The sequence below is a fragment of the Hemitrygon akajei genome, chromosome 11 (genome assembly GCF_048418815.1).
Source record: "Hemitrygon akajei chromosome 11, sHemAka1.3, whole genome shotgun sequence".
NCBI lineage: Eukaryota > Metazoa > Chordata > Chondrichthyes > Myliobatiformes > Dasyatidae > Hemitrygon > Hemitrygon akajei.
Window position 1 is genome coordinate 3139507 of NC_133134.1, and position 15871 is coordinate 3155377.

The following is a 15871-nucleotide window of genomic DNA, read 5'->3' on the forward strand; positions in this document are numbered from 1 at the left end:
TTGTGTCTGTGTGACGAGGTTTGACGGCATGTCCGTGCTGTTCTCTTGTTCCAGTACCACGAGGCTCTGCAGCTCTGCCTGGAACAGAATCTGACCATCACCGAGGACCTGGCAGAGAAAATGACCGTGTCCAAGGACTCAAAGGAACTCTCCGAGGAGTTACGGCGTGAGCTGCTTGAGCGGATCGCTGACTGCTGCCTGCGACAGGGGAACTACCACCTCGCCACCAAGAAATACACACAGGCTGGCAACAAGATCAAGGTGAGGAGTGTGCACTACCCTGGAGCCCAGTCTGCTTATCCCTCTGATACAGCTGTCATTCAGACACACACAGAACAAACTACAGAGTCCCTACAAAACACCACAAGTCACAGACCGCCAGCCGAAACAAGATTCCTTGTATTTGTTTAGAATGTCTCAAACTGTTCTGATGCCTTCACAAACAAGAGAAAATCTGCAGATGCTGGAAGTCCAAGCGACATACACAAAATGCTGGAGGAACTCACCAAGCCAGGCAGCATCCATGGAAAAGAGTACAGTCGACATTTCAGGCCGAAACCCTTCAGCAGGACTGGAGAAAAAAAGATGAATAGAGTTAAAAGGTGGAGGGAGGGGAGAGAGAAACACAAGGTGAAACTGGGAGGGGAAGTTGGGAAGTTGATTGGTGAAAGAGATACAGGGCTGGAGAAGGGGGAGTCTGCTAGGAGAGCACAGAAGGTCATGGAAGAAAGAAAAGGGGTTTGGAGCACCAGAGGGGAGATACAGGCGAGCAAGGACATAAGGTGAGAGAGGGAAAACGGGATTGGGAACCATGAAGGGGAGGGCATTACCGGAAGTTTGAGAAATCGGTATACCTCCTCCCTCACTACCATTCAGGGCTCCAGACAGTCCTTCCAGCTGAGACAACACTTCACCTGTGAGTCTGGTGGGGTCATATACTGAGTCCGGTGCTCCCGGTGTGGCCTCCTACATACCAGTGAGACCGCTTCACTGAGCACCTACGCTCTGTCCACCAGAAGAAGCGGGATCTCCCAGTGGCCAGCCATTTTAATTCCACTTCCCATTCTCATTCCAATACATCAATCCATGGCCTCCTCTACTGTTGTGATAAGGCCACACTCAAGTTGGAGGAACAGCACCTTGTATTCCATCTGGATAGCCTCCAACCTGATGGTATGAACATCGATTTCTCAAACTTCCAGTAATACCCTGTCCCCCTTCACTATTCCCATCCCCTTTTCCCTCTCTCACCTCATCTCTTTGCCTGCCCATCGCCTCCCTCTGGCACTCCTCCCCCCTTTTCTTTCTTCCATGACATTCTGTCCTCTCCTCTCAGACTCTCCCTTCTCCAGCCCTGTATCTCTTTCACCAATCAACTTCCCAGCTCTTTACTTCATCTTTCCCCCTCCCAGTACCATCTATCACCTTGAGTTTTGTCCTCACCTTCCCCACCTTTTGAATCTACTCCTCATCTTTTTTTCTTCCAGTCCTACCGAAGGGTCTCAGCCCAAAACATCAACTGTACTTTTATCCACAGATCTACCTGGCCTGCTGAGTTCCTCCAGCATTTTGTGTGTGTTATTCTGATGTCTTGTTGTCTTCCTGTTCTCTCTTTGCTCCCTCGCTGATCTTCAGTTTAATTACACCTCTCAAGTGAGTCCCATCCCCTCTCATTGTCCAGCATCGCTTAAGTGCTCACTTCCCGTGTATGCTGCAGTTCTGTCTGTTTGCAAAACATTGAGTCTGATCTGTCCCGACATGGGAGTCACTCCCAGACATCAAGTCTGCCCTGCCCCAACATAGGAGTTTATTCCCAGACATCGAGTCTGCCCTGCCCCAACACGGGAGTTTATTCCCAGACATCGAGTCTGCCCTGCCCCGACACAGGAGTTTATTCCCAGACATCGAGTCTGCTCTGCCCCGACACGGGAGTTTATTTCCAGACATCGAGTCTGATCTGTCCCGACACGGGAGTTTATTCCCAGACATCGAGTCTGATCTGTCCCGACACGGGAGTTTATTCCCAGACATCGGGTCTGCTCTGTCCCGACACGGGAGTTTATTCCCAGACATCGCGTCTGCTGTGTCCCAACACGGGAGTTTATTCCCAGACATCGGGTCTGCTCTGTCCCGTCACGGGAGTTTATTCCCAGACATCGGGTCTGATCTGTCCCGACACGGGAATTTATTCCCAGACAACGAGTCTGCTCTGTCCCGACACGGGAGTTTATTCCCAGACATCGAGTCTGATCTGTCCCGACAAGGAAATTTATTCCCAGACATCGAGTCTGCTCTGTCCCGACACGGGAGTTTATTCCCAGACATCGAGTCTGATCTGTCCCGACACAGGAGTTTATTCCCAAACATCGAGTCTGCTCTGCCCCGACACAGGAGTTTATTCCCAGACATCGAGTCTGCTCTGTCCCGACACGGGAGTTTATTCCCAGACATCCAGTCTGATCTGTCCCGACACGGGAGTTTATTCCCAGACATCGGGTCTGCTCTGTCCCGACACGGGAGTTTATTCCCAGACATCGCGTCTGCTCTGTCCCGACACGGGAGTTTATTCCCAGACATCGGGTCTGCTCTGTCCCGACACGGGAGTTTATTCCCAGACATCGCGTCTGCTGTGTCCCAACACGGGAGTTTATTCCCAGACATCGGGTCTGCTCTGTCCCGTCACGGGAGTTTATTCCCAGACATCGCGTCTGCTGTGTCCCAACACGGGAGTTTATTCCCAGACATCAAGTCTGCCCTGCCCCAACATAGGAGTTTATTCCCAGACATCGAGTCTGCCCTGCCCCAACACGGGAGTTTATTCCCAGACATCGAGTCTGCCCTGCCCCGACACAGGAGTTTATTCCCAGACATCGAGTCTGCTCTGCCCCGACACGGGAGTTTATTCCCAGACATCCAGTCTGATCTGTCCCGACACGGGAGTTTATTCCCAAACATCGAGTCTGCTCTGCCCCGACACAGGAGTTTATTCCCAGACATCGAGTCTGCTCTGTCCCGACACGGGAGTTTATTCCCAGACATCCAGTCTGATCTGTCCCGACACGGGAGTTTATTCCCAGACATCGGGTCTGCTCTGTCCCGACACGGGAGTTTATTCCCAGACATCGCGTCTGCTCTGTCCCGACACGGGAGTTTATTCCCAGACATCGAGTCTGATCTGTCCCGACACGGGAGTTTATTCCCAGACATCGGTTCTGCTCTGTCCCGTCACGGGAGTTTATTCCCAGACATCGTGTCTGCTCTGTCCCGACACGGGAGTTTATTCCCAGACATCGAGTCTGCTCTGCCCCGACACAGGAGTTTATTCCCAGACATCGAGTCTGCTCTGTCCCGACACGGGAGTTTATTCCCAGACATCCAGTCTGATCTGTCCCGACACGGGAGTTTATTCCCAGACATCGGGTCTGCTCTGTCCCGACACGGGAGTTTATTCCCAGACATCGCGTCTGCTCTGTCCCGACACAGGAGTTTATTCCCAAACATCGAGTCTGCTCTGCCCCGACACAGGAGTTTATTCCCAGACATCGAGTCTGCTCTGTCCCGACACGGGAGTTTATTCCCAGACATCCAGTCTGATCTGTCCCGACACGGGAGTTTATTCCCAGACATCGGGTCTGCTCTGTCCCGACACGGGAGTTTATTCCCAGACATCGCGTCTGCTCTGTCCCGACACGGGAGTTTATTCCCAGACATCGAGTCTGATCTGTCCCGACACGGGAGTTTATTCCCAGACATCGGGTCTGCTCTGTCCCGTCACGGGAGTTTATTCCCAGACATCGTGTCTGCTCTGTCCCGACACGGGAGTTTATTCCCAGACATCGAGTCTGATCTGTCCCGACACGGGAGTTTATTCCCAGACATCGTGTCTGCTCTGTCCCGACACGGGAGTTTATTCCCAGACATCGCGTCTGCTCTGTCCCGACACGGGAGTTTATTCCCAAACATCGAGTCTGCTCTGCCCCGACACAGGAGTTTATTCCCAGACATCGAGTCTGCTCTGTCCCGACACGGGAGTTTATTCCCAGACATCCAGTCTGATCTGTCCCGACACGGGAGTTTATTCCCAGACATCGGGTCTGCTCTGTCCCGACACGGGAGTTTATTCCCAGACATCGCGTCTGCTCTGTCCCGACACGGGAGTTTATTCCCAGACATCGAGTCTGATCTGTCCCGACACGGGAGTTTATTCCCAGACATCGGGTCTGCTCTGTCCCGTCACGGGAGTTTATTCCCAGACATCGTGTCTGCTCTGTCCCGACACGGGAGTTTATTCCCAGACATCGAGTCTGATCTGTCCCGACACGGGAGTTTATTCCCAGACATCGGGTCTGCTCTGTCCCGTCACGGGAGTTTATTCCCAGACATCGTGTCTGCTCTGTCCCGACACGGGAGTTTATTCCCAGACATCGAGTCTGCTCTGCCCCGACACAGGAGTTTATTCCCAGACATCGAGTCTGCTCTGTCCCGACACGGGAGTTTATTCCCAGACATCCAGTCTGATCTGTCCCGACACGGGAGTTTATTCCCAGACATCGGGTCTGCTCTGTCCCGACACGGGAGTTTATTCCCAGACATCGCGTCTGCTCTGTCCCGACACAGGAGTTTATTCCCAAACATCGAGTCTGCTCTGCCCCGACACAGGAGTTTATTCCCAGACATCAAGTCTGCTCTGTCCCGACACGGGAGTTTATTCCCAGACATCCAGTCTGATCTGTCCCGACACGGGAGTTTATTCCCAGACATCGGGTCTGCTCTGTCCCGACACGGGAGTTTATTCCCAGACATCGCGTCTGCTCTGTCCCGACACGGGAGTTTATTCCCAGACATCGAGTCTGATCTGTCCCGACACGGGAGTTTATTCCCAGACATCGGGTCTGCTCTGTCCCGTCACGGGAGTTTATTCCCAGACATCGTGTCTGCTCTGTCCCGACACGGGAGTTTATTCCCAGACATCGAGTCTGATCTGTCCCGACACGGGAGTTTATTCCCAGACATCGGGTCTGCTCTGTCCCGTCACGGGAGTTTATTCCCAGACATCGTGTCTGCTCTGTCCCGACACGGGAGTTTATTCCCAGACATCGCGTCTGCTCTGTCCCGACACGGGAGTTTATTCCCAGACATCGAGACTGATCTGTCCCGACACGGGAGTTTATTCCCAGACATCGTGTCTGCTCTGTCCCGACACGGGAGTTTATTCCCAGACATCGCGTCTGCTCTGTCCCGACACGGGAGTTTATTCCCAGACATCGAGACTGATCTGTCCCGACACGGGAGTTTATTCCCAGACATCGGGTCTGCTCTGTCCCATCACGGGAGTTTATTCCCAGACATCGTGTCTGCTCTGTCCCGACACGGGAGTTTATTCCCAGACATCGCGTCTGCTCTGTCCCGACACGGGAGTTTATTCCCAGACATCGAGACTGATCTGTCCCGACACGGGAGTTTATTCCCAGACATCGGGTCTGCTCTGTCCCATCACGGGAGTTTATTCCCAGACATCAAGTCTGCCCTGCCCTAACACGGGAGTTTATTCCCAGACATCGAGTCTGCCCTGCCCCGACACGGGGGTTCACTCCCAGACATCGAGTCTGCTCTGTCCCGACACGAGAGTTCACTCCCAGACATCGAGTCTGCTCTGTCCCGACACGGGAGTTTATTCCCAGACATCGAGTCTGCTCTGTCCCGACACGGGAGTTTATTCCCAGACATGGGAGTTTATTCCCAGACATCGAGTCTGCCCTGCCCCGACACGGGAGTTTATTCCCAGACATCGAGTCTGCTCTGCCCCGACACGGGAGTTTATTCCCAGACATCGGGTCTGCTCTGTCCCGACACGGGAGTTTATTCCCAGACATCGAGTCTGCCCTGCCCCGCCACGGGAGTTTATTCCCAGACATCGAGTCTGCCCTGCCCCGACACGGGAGTTTATTCCCAGACATCGAGTCTGCTCTGTCCCGACACGGGAGTTTATTCCCAGACATCGAGTCTGCCCTGCCCCGACATGGGAATTTATTCCCAGACATCGAGTCTGCTCTGTCCCGACATGGGAGTTTATTCCCAGACATCCATTCTGATCTGCCCCGACACGGGAGTTTATTCCCAGACATCGAGTCTGCCCTGCCCCGACACGGGGGTTTCTTCCCAGACATCAAGTCTGCCCTGCCCTAACACGGGAGTTTATTCCCAGACATCGAGTCTGCCCTGCCCCGACACGGGAGTTCACTCCCAGACATCGAGTCTGCTCTGTCCCGACACGAGAGTTCACTCCCAGACATCGGGTCTGCCTTGCCCCGACACAGGATTTTATTCCCAGACATCGTCTGCCCTGCCCCGACACGGGAGTTTATTCCCAGACATCAAGTCTGCCCTGCCCTAACACGGGAGTTTATTCCCAGACATCAAGACTGCTCTGTCCCGACATGGGAGTTTATTCCCAGACATTGAGTCTGATCTGTCCCGACACGGGAGTTTATTCCCAGACATCCAGTCTGATCTGTCCCGACGTGTGAGTTTACTCCACGTTAATACTTATGTATGGTGGCTGTAAATGAAAGGTCCAGTTTCTCTTACTAACCTTTCCGCCGTGATCGATATCATGGGAAGCTACAGATGCAAGACGTGCAGAATCACACTCACACACATACTGACGCTCACAGACACACATTCTCTCACACGCATGCACTCTCATACACTTACAGTCACACACAGAAGCATACACACATGCATTCTCTTTCACACATGCGTAGAAACATACACTTGTACAAGCACACACTCGTGCAGATGCATACAGACACACTATCATGCACAGAAATACACACTCACTCTCTCACACATTTTCACATCCTCAGACACACATATATACACACACACACTAAAACTTGCCTGTTCTCTTCCAGGCAATGAGAGCTCTGCTGAAATCAGGAGACACCGAGAAGATAGTCTTCTTCACTGGAGTCTCTCGTCAGAAGGAGATTTACATAATGGCAGCAAATTACCTCCAATCATTAGACTGGCGGAAAGATCCAGAAATCATGAAAAATATCATCAGCTTCTATACGAAGGGGCGGGCGCTGGATCTGCTGGCCGGGTTTTACAATGCCTGTGCCCAGGTGTGTAGCTTCAGTATGGGCAGGCTCCGATCAGCAGCAGTGGTAGTGTTGGTATTATAAAGGGCTTTTGCAGAAGTGAGAGATTCTGGTTAGAAAACTAATTTACCAGAAGGTGGGGGGGGGGGGGGGGGGCATCAGTACAGTAGCACAAAGAGATTCACTGAAGAGTTAATGTACCAAAGGGTCGAGTTTGTGAAGAGACTTCAGTGGAAAATTCATGCACAAAAGGGTTTTGATGGGCTGTTTGAATGTTACTTTGGGATAAGTAAACTCTGTGACTCTGGAATAATGGTGCTCTTTACCTCCTGTGTTTCTGTCCTGGGCTGTGTGTCAGGTTGAGATTGATGAATATCAGAACTACGAGAAGGCACTTGGTGCTCTCACCGAGGCCTACAAATGTCTGTCCAAAGCCAAAATGCGAAATCAAGGTGAACAGGAGGAACGACTCAGGGAACTGCAGAACAAGCTGACAACAGTGAAGAAGTTTGTTCAGATCAGGAGGTGAGCACAAGTATGGTGTAGCAGGTCACAAAATGTTGGAGGAACTCATCATGTCAGGTAGCATCTATGGAGGGAAATGGACAGTCTCATATTGGGCCAAGACCCTTCATCGGGACTGGAAAGAGAGGAGATGGCCAATATAAAATATTGGAGGGTTTGGAGAAAGAGCTGACAGATGAGAAGGATGGGGATGGGTGAAGAGGGATTGATGCTTGAAGCAAGGGGAGATAGCTTCCCTGTCAGCTGTGGGGAGTGGGAGGAGAGCAAGTGTTAGCGAGTGATAGATGATAGGGGTTGTTAGGAAGTTAACGGGGAGAGAAGGAATGATGCTTGAAGCTGGGAGGTGATTGGTGAATCCAGGTGAGGGGGTGATCGGAAGGTATGGGGGGGGGGGAATGATGCTTGAAGCTGGGAGGTGATTGGTGAATCCAGGTGAGGGGGTGATCGGAAGGTATGGGGGGGGGGAATGATGCTTGAAGCTGGGAGGTGATTGGTGAATCCAGGTGAGGGGGTGATCGGAAGGTATGGGGGGGGGGAATGATGCTTGAAGCTGGGAGGTGATTGGTGAATCCAGGTGAGGGGGTGATCGGAAGGTATGGGGGGGGGGGAACGATGCTTGAAGCTGGGAGGTGATTGGTGAATCCAGGTGAGGGGGTGATCGGAAGGTATGGGGGGGAATGATGCTTGAAGCTGGGAGGTGATTGGTGAATCCAGGTGAGGGGGTGATCGGAAGGTATTGGGGGGGGGAATGATGCTTGAAGCTGGGAGGTGATTGGTGAATCCAGGTGAGGGGGTGATCGGAAGGTATGGGGGGGGGGAATGATGCTTGAAGCTGGGAGGTGATTGGTGAACCCAGGTGAGAGTGGTTGAGAGGCAGGTTAGGGGGATAGAGGGAATGAATGTTGAAGCTGGGAGGTGATAGGTGGAAGTGATAAAGGGCTGAAGAAGACAGTCTGATAGGAGAGGTCTGTAGATTATGGTATCAAGGGAAAGGGATCAGAGCAGATCCAGAGGAAAAATATGTAGGTGATGTAGTGAGAGGGTCATTGAGGGCAGAACGGGTTAGGATAGGGAAAAACTGTGGGAGATGGAGGGAAGTGGTTTGTAAGTTGTGACATTTTGTGATCATCTTAGTTGTTGCAAACACTCCATTGAAAAAGACTCGCTTGCCACCACCATCTCTTTATAACAGTGATTGTAATCTTAATCTGAATCATCAATTTATGATCAGAATTAAAAGTGACCAATCATAGAGCATTTCCAATAAATTTTTCTGGAGTGTTGGCCAAGGTATCTTAATACATGACCATACCCCCTTCACCATCAAATAAATGCAATATTAACATGTGACCCCCCCATTGGCTAAATGCAATATTAACATGTGTTCCCCACATTGGCTAAATGCAATATTAACATGTGACTCCCCCATTGGCTAAATGCAATATTAACATGTGACCCCCCATTGGCTAAATGCAATATTAACATGTGACTCCCCCATTGGCTAAATGCAATATTAACATGTGACCCCCCATTGGCTAAATGGAATATTAATTCCAAGATTTCCCGAGATATAATCCCATCATCGATTTTCAGAAGACCTTTGACAAGGTGCCACACATGAGGCTGCTTAACAAGCCAGGAGCCCATGCTATTACAGGGAAGATTCTAGCATGAATAAACCGGGGCTGATTGATAGGAGACAAAGAGCGGGAATAAAGGGAGCCTTTTCTGACTAGCTGCCGGTAACTAGTGGTGTTCCACAGGGGTCTGTATTAGGACCGATTCTTTTTGCATCATATGTCAATGATTTGGATGATGGAATTGATTAATTTACAGGTTGAGTCTGTGGTGAGGAAGGCAAATGCGAAGTTAGCATTTATTTCAAGAGGACTAGAATATAAAAGCAATGATGTAATGTTGAAACTTTTATAAAGCACCAATGAGGCCTCACTTGGAGTATTGTGAGTAGATTTGGGCCTCTTAGAAAGGATGTGCTGCAAGTAGAGAGGGTTCAGAGGAGGTTTGGGTATATGATTCCAGGATGGAATAGTTTTCATATGAAGAGCGTCTGGTGGCTCTGGGCCTGAGGGGTGACCTCATTGAATCCTATTGAATGGTGAAAGGCATTGGTAGAGTGGATGTGGAGAGAATTTTTCCTATTGTGGAAAAGTCTAAGACCAGAGGACACAGCCTCAGAATAGAGGGGCATCCTTTTAGAATAGAGATGGAGGAATTTCTTTAGCCAGAGAGTGGTGAATCTGTGGAATTCTTTGCCACAGACATCAATGGAGACCAAGTCTTTATATATATTTATTTAACGCGGAGGTTGATAGATTCTTGATTGGTCAGGGCATGAAGGGATATAGGGAGACAGCAGAAGACTGGGGGAAAAATTGGATCAGATATGATGAAATGGTGGAGCAGAGTCAAATGGCCGAGTGGCCTAATTCTGCTCCTATATCTTATGGTCTAAATTAGTGGTCACCAACCTTTTAAGCCCAAGATCCCCTACCTCAGCCTTGGTGAAAGGCCAGATCGACCCCAAATCCATTAGTTACACGCATGCACACCGGGGCAGAAAAGACAGGAAGTAAAACTCCACAACCCGGACGTAGAAATAATGTATGCACACCAGGGGCCACCGCCCTCTTTTGCACCACAGACCGGTTTAATATTGACAATATTTTTGCAGACCGGTGGGTGGGGGGGTGGGGGGGACACGAATGGAATACAGCGATACTCAAAGCAGGTTCCTTATGTCCAGTCTATTACGCAATTTAGTTTTTGTGGCTCTCAGTGCTTAGCTTCTGTCCCACTGGCTCACGTTTTTTCCACTGAAAAAAACTCAGTGGGTTTGTCTTTAAGTGCAGGATGCTTGGACTCAAGGCGCCGAAGCAGTTTTGAGGGCTTCATTGCCTCATTAGACAGACTTGCGGCCGCCTGCCACCAGACACCTTGGCCAGGTGCGGCTGATCGTGGGTGGGGTGAGAGAACAAGGTCAGGGCCGGAGGTCCCCGTGCCGGGGCCGTGGCGGCCGCAGTCCGGAGAGAGCGACCAACCAAGCGAGGAGTGCGACAGGACGTGCCCCCCCACCCCCCCAGTACGATCTATTGGCCGACAAAAGTTTGCTTCAGTAGATCGCAGCGAGGTTGCTGCTCTGCTACTTACGAAACCCTGAGCCCGAATTAGGTCGTCTGCGAATATTTTAGCACCGGATTCCCCACGAACATTCAGTGTGCTAAACAGGTTTAGAGGCGGCACCCATCTGTCCGTGCTCCAGGCCAGTGTCCCACCGGCCGGTTACCCGAGGCCAACCAGTGATCCCTGGCACGAGGGTATCACTGTGTTTAGGCAACTGATGACCTCGCGTGTGTTCAAGTTCAACAGTGGGCGTGACAGGGAATGAGGAAAGGTGCAGCTGACTCATATTGTTTCCTCCGGCCCGGTGGTTGGGGACCACTGAATTACACTGGGTAGTGCGGGGAGCTACACGCATGCGCACTGGGCAGAAAGAACGGAACTAAAACCCCTCAACCCGGAAACAATCTCTCAACAATATTTGTGTATTTATTTTTCTTTTTTTTTTCGGGATCTACTGGGAAAGTTTCAAAGATCGACCAGTCGATCGTGATCGACGGAATGGCAACCACTAGTCTAAATGGAATACAGTGGATTCCAGTTAATTGGGACACATCAGAATCAGTACATTTTGGCTCAGTTATGCTGCCCCAATTAGCTGAAGTTTCATGGAAGTAGTTTAAAAAAGACAAACTACAATTAAATGAGTAACAAATTACATATCTAAATAAACATAGAAACATAGAAAACCTACAGCACAATACAGGCCCTTTTGCCACAAAGCTGTGCCAAACATGTCCTTACCTTAGAAATTACCTAGGGTTACCCATAGCCCTCTATTTTCCTAAGCTCCGTGTACCTATCCAGGAGTCTCTTAAAAGACCCTATTGTACCCACCTCCTCCACCGTCGCCGGCAGCCCATTCCACGCGCTCACCACTCTGTGTGTAAAAAAAACTTACCCCTGAATCTCCTCTGTACCTACTTCCAAGCACTTTAAAACTGTGCCCTCTCATGCTAGCCATTTCAGCCCTGGGGAAAAGCTGACTATCCACACAATCAATGCCTCTCATTGCCTTATAGACCTAAGATACAAAACAAATTAGTATACTGCCAATGCTACTATAGTACTTTAAAACTATTAGTTTTTAATAGTTATCAACAGAGGAATTCATCCAGTGTACGCTGCCATTTTCTTTTGATTGACTGTAAATGAACTAAATCAGTGCAGACATCCAGTACAGATAATGCACTGCCTTTGTTGCCTTCCAGTATGAAGTGGTGTCAAAAGTCAATGCTTTTTAATTTGGTGTCAGTCAGCCCAAATGAATAACGTAAACACATGCAGCTGATGCTATCTAAAAACTGTTGGCTCTAAGCATGGTATGATGAGAGGCATTGATCGTGTGTCTAGTCAGAGGCTTTTTCCCAGGGCTGAAATGGTTGCCACAAGAGGACACAGGTTTAAGGTGCTGGGGAGTAGATACAGAGGAGACGTCAGGGCTAAGTTTTTTACTCAGAGAGTGGTGAGTGCGTGGAATGGGCCGCTGGCAACTGTGGTGGAGGTGGATACAACAGGGTCTTTTAAGAGACTTTTAGATAGATACATGGAGCTTAGTAAAATAGAGGGCTGTAGGTAAGCCTAGTAATTTCTAAGGTAGGGACATGTTCGGCACAGCTTTGTGGGCTGAAGGGTCTGTATTGTGCTGTAGGTTTTCTATGTTTCTATGGTGTCTAACAGCCACATGTGCACGTGATTGGCACTAGTTAGAAACTGTTGCATCCTCCAAATCTTAATTTTCATTGTAACATTCAAGATGATTGCCAATACCTTCAAATTATTTGTAGTTTCTAACTTGTTGAAGGAGTGGCATCTCTAAGCCTGGATCTTTGAAACCACAATGAGTAAAACAGTTCTGAATTGTCTTGCTCCTTATTTCTCACTAACAATCAATGACAGACAGTAAATCACTGCTTTTTGAACACAAACATATGAACTAATGCTATTTAAAAAACATTTCACTCCAAGCATGGTTAGAGACTGTTTAGCAACAGTCTCCTGTCTCAAATAAGTGGCATACTATCCCAAATAAGCAAAGGGAATCCCAGCTACCTTCTTGATTAGTTTTTGTTCTTTAAGAATTGTCCCAAATAAGCAACTGCCCCATTTAACCAATGGCCTAATTAACTAGAATCCACTCTTTTATTATGTGACCACACCATTACTAAATGCAGTATTAACCCTGGGATTTCCCACTACATGACCCCAGCATTGGCTATATGCAATATTATTCTATGTCCACACCACCGGCTAAATGCATTATTAATCCTGAGATTTCCTAAGGCTTTATGAAGAGGATCCAATGGAAGGTTTAAAGCAGTGCGAGGTCCTGTTGCGAGAGCCTGAGTTGGAGCACGCCGTCCGTACCGGTGACATCTACGCACTTCTGGTGGAACATCATGCACGGCAGGGTAACTTTGAAGTGGTGAGTACACCAGGAAGTCCGAGGATAGAATGCTTGTAAAGATTTCCATTTCTTGAGCATCTTTAATCTAGTTAGTCATCTCTAGGCACTTTATAGAAAGAGGGGGGAAGAATTGGCTTGGTCATAGAGACAGAAGGAGATAGAGGTGTCCCTCTGGCTGGAAGTCTATGGCCACTGGAATCTGTGCTTGTTCTCTGTTATTTGTGATGTTTTGGAACAGTCTCAGTTTGCAGACAACATAAAAATTGGTGGAGTTGTGAATGGAGGAAGGTTGTCAACAGCAGGATGTGGATCAGTTGGAAGATTGTGCAGCGAAATGGCAGATATAGCTTAATCTGGGAGGACAAATATAAGCAGGAAGAGTAAATTAAATTCCTCAACCCTTAGAGAGATGCTGGGTGTAGGTCTACAACCCCCAGAAAGTAGATCAGATTTTAGAAAGTGTGTGCAGCATGCTGGTCTTCACTGTTTGCAGTGTTGAGTATAGAAAGTTGGGAAGTCAGGTTGTAGTTGTGTAAAACTTCTCGGCCACATTTGGAGCACTGCGTGGAGTTCAGGCCACTGCATCACAGCATAGATGTGGAGTCTTTGAAGAGCGTGCAGAGGAGCTTCACCAGGATGTTGCCTGGATGATAAGATCGTAGTTATAAGGAGAGTTAGGACAAACTTGTTATGTTTTCACAGGCATCAGGTACTGAGGGGAAACCAGATAGAAGTTTTATAAAATTATAGGAGATGTAGATAGACTCTTTATCCCAGGGTGGAAATTCAAATCATATGGAACATAGCATTAAGGTAAGAAGAGGGAAGTTTAAATGAGAAGTGCAAAGTATGTTTTTTTTACATAGAGTGATAGGGAGAGGTGGTGAAAGCAGATATGGTGATGATTATGAGTCATTTAGACAGACACATGAACAGGCAGGAATACAGGGATATGGACAGCATGCAGGCAGTTTAATTGGCGTCATGTCCTGTGCCATACTTTTCAGTGCTCCTAGAGCACACAGCATCACTTGGAACCTGTGGGAGAGTCTGGATTGGAGAATGAGCTTGTGAGTGGGGCATAATTTAAACATTCAGGGAGAGTATTGCAGGCTGCCAAAAATAGCCGTGTGGAAGCAGATACTCTCACAGGCAAGTACTCAAACTGTTAAGCATAGAATCTGTTGACCAAATGTGGTAAATAGGATTAGTGGCCAGCATAAATGTGATGGGCTGAAGGGCCATTTTTTTGTGTGTTGTATCTCCAAAGTTTTAAGTATCTTAGATGAGAAAATTATCAACACACTCAAAATGGTGGAGGAACTCAACAGGTCAGGCAGCATCTATGGAAATGAATAAACCATCAACATTTCGAGCTAAACCCTCCGTGCAGCCTGACCTGCTGAGTTCCTCCAGCATTTAATGTGTATTGCTCTGCAGAATCTCTTGTGTTTATAATTATTATGTCTATTCGGTCAACTAAAGAAGGAAATAGTCTTTGATGCAAGAAGCTCAGACTGCTGGAATTGCTTCTTGCTTCATAGATGGAGTGAGTGAGACAGTGGGCAGTCACTCAGGCAGGAGAAAGGGCATTGAGTGGGGTGGCGGTGATGGTGGTGGGCTGAGTGGCTTGAAGAGAAGGAAAGTCACATTAGCTACACTTGCATTGCTAGAGCATTGTTGCGATCTGTCCCAGCACTAACCCGTACAGTTTTTCAGGCCTACAGGTACATGGAAGAGATGGCTGCAAAACTAACCTCTGGCAACGTGACCTTCTACATCAAACAACAAATTGCTGAAGCCATTTACAAGGCAGTGGGTGTTCCACTGAAGGACAGCACCATGCAGAGAGTCCGACGCAACAGTGGAGAAGATGGAGGTGAAGTAGAAGAGGAGGTAGCTGAAGAGCCGTACGACGATCCCGAGGAATGATCTGCAAATTGCCAGATCCACATTCCAACACCCTTCACCACATCTTGTATAAAGCACTGGTCTTTTCCAGCCTCTCAGGATCTACCCACTGAGACTGCTCTACCCAACCCACGTCACCCTCGCAGGTTTCTGTGACTTTGTGTTGTTAGCCCTCATTGCAGGAAGCTTGTTTCTGTAACCTTGGAATGATGGAAACCCACAGAGCTTCATGGGTTTGTTCACTGCAAGATTGCCGGGGATTCAGACAGCACACTACATCGGTCTGGTTATCAGACAGGGAATAATCAAAATAAGGAACTGCCTGTACACAGCAGTCAAGCAAAACCTTGCTCTACATCACAGCCTGCTGGCCACACGTGGTAATCTCGAGAGGAGACCAGAAACCTCCCAGGTAATGTGGGAGTTCCATGGGATCTGCTGCTGGGTAGAAAATATTAATGACCAACTCAGATCAGTTCAGTAGAACCCAAATGCATAATTAATCTTCAACTCTGTACTATTCAGATTTATTATATAGGTGTAGTTTGTGCTGAAATAGGTGGAAGCAGACTATTTAACATATTTTAATATTTAATATTTGAATATGCAACCTTATTTGTACCACACTTTGTATACTGATGTGGTTAATAAGCATTCCCTTGTGAAATATTTTTTCACTTTTCATAAAAGATAAATACTTCATGTGTGTTTGTGTTTAGCCTCCCTGTATGGTCAGCGATGTCAGCATTTAGCCTCCAGTGTTGTTTGTATTTACCCCCCCCCCCCC

The 15871-nt window shown here is 48.6% G+C and overlaps 1 protein-coding gene across 1 annotated transcript in view; it reads left to right on the forward strand.

Annotated features, from left to right (window-relative positions):
* ift140 (intraflagellar transport 140 homolog (Chlamydomonas)) overlaps positions 1-15784 on the forward strand; it is a 279472-nt gene extending 263688 nt beyond the window's left edge. Inside the window, exons 26-30 of the mRNA XM_073060034.1 lie at positions 55-261; positions 6915-7127; positions 7462-7628; positions 13050-13191; positions 14893-15784. Of these exons, the coding sequence (XP_072916135.1) occupies positions 55-261; positions 6915-7127; positions 7462-7628; positions 13050-13191; positions 14893-15105 (942 nt within the window). The 3' untranslated portion in view covers positions 15106-15784. The remainder of the gene's footprint in view (positions 1-54; positions 262-6914; positions 7128-7461; positions 7629-13049; positions 13192-14892) is intronic.
* Positions 15785-15871: the final 87 nt, after the last annotated feature.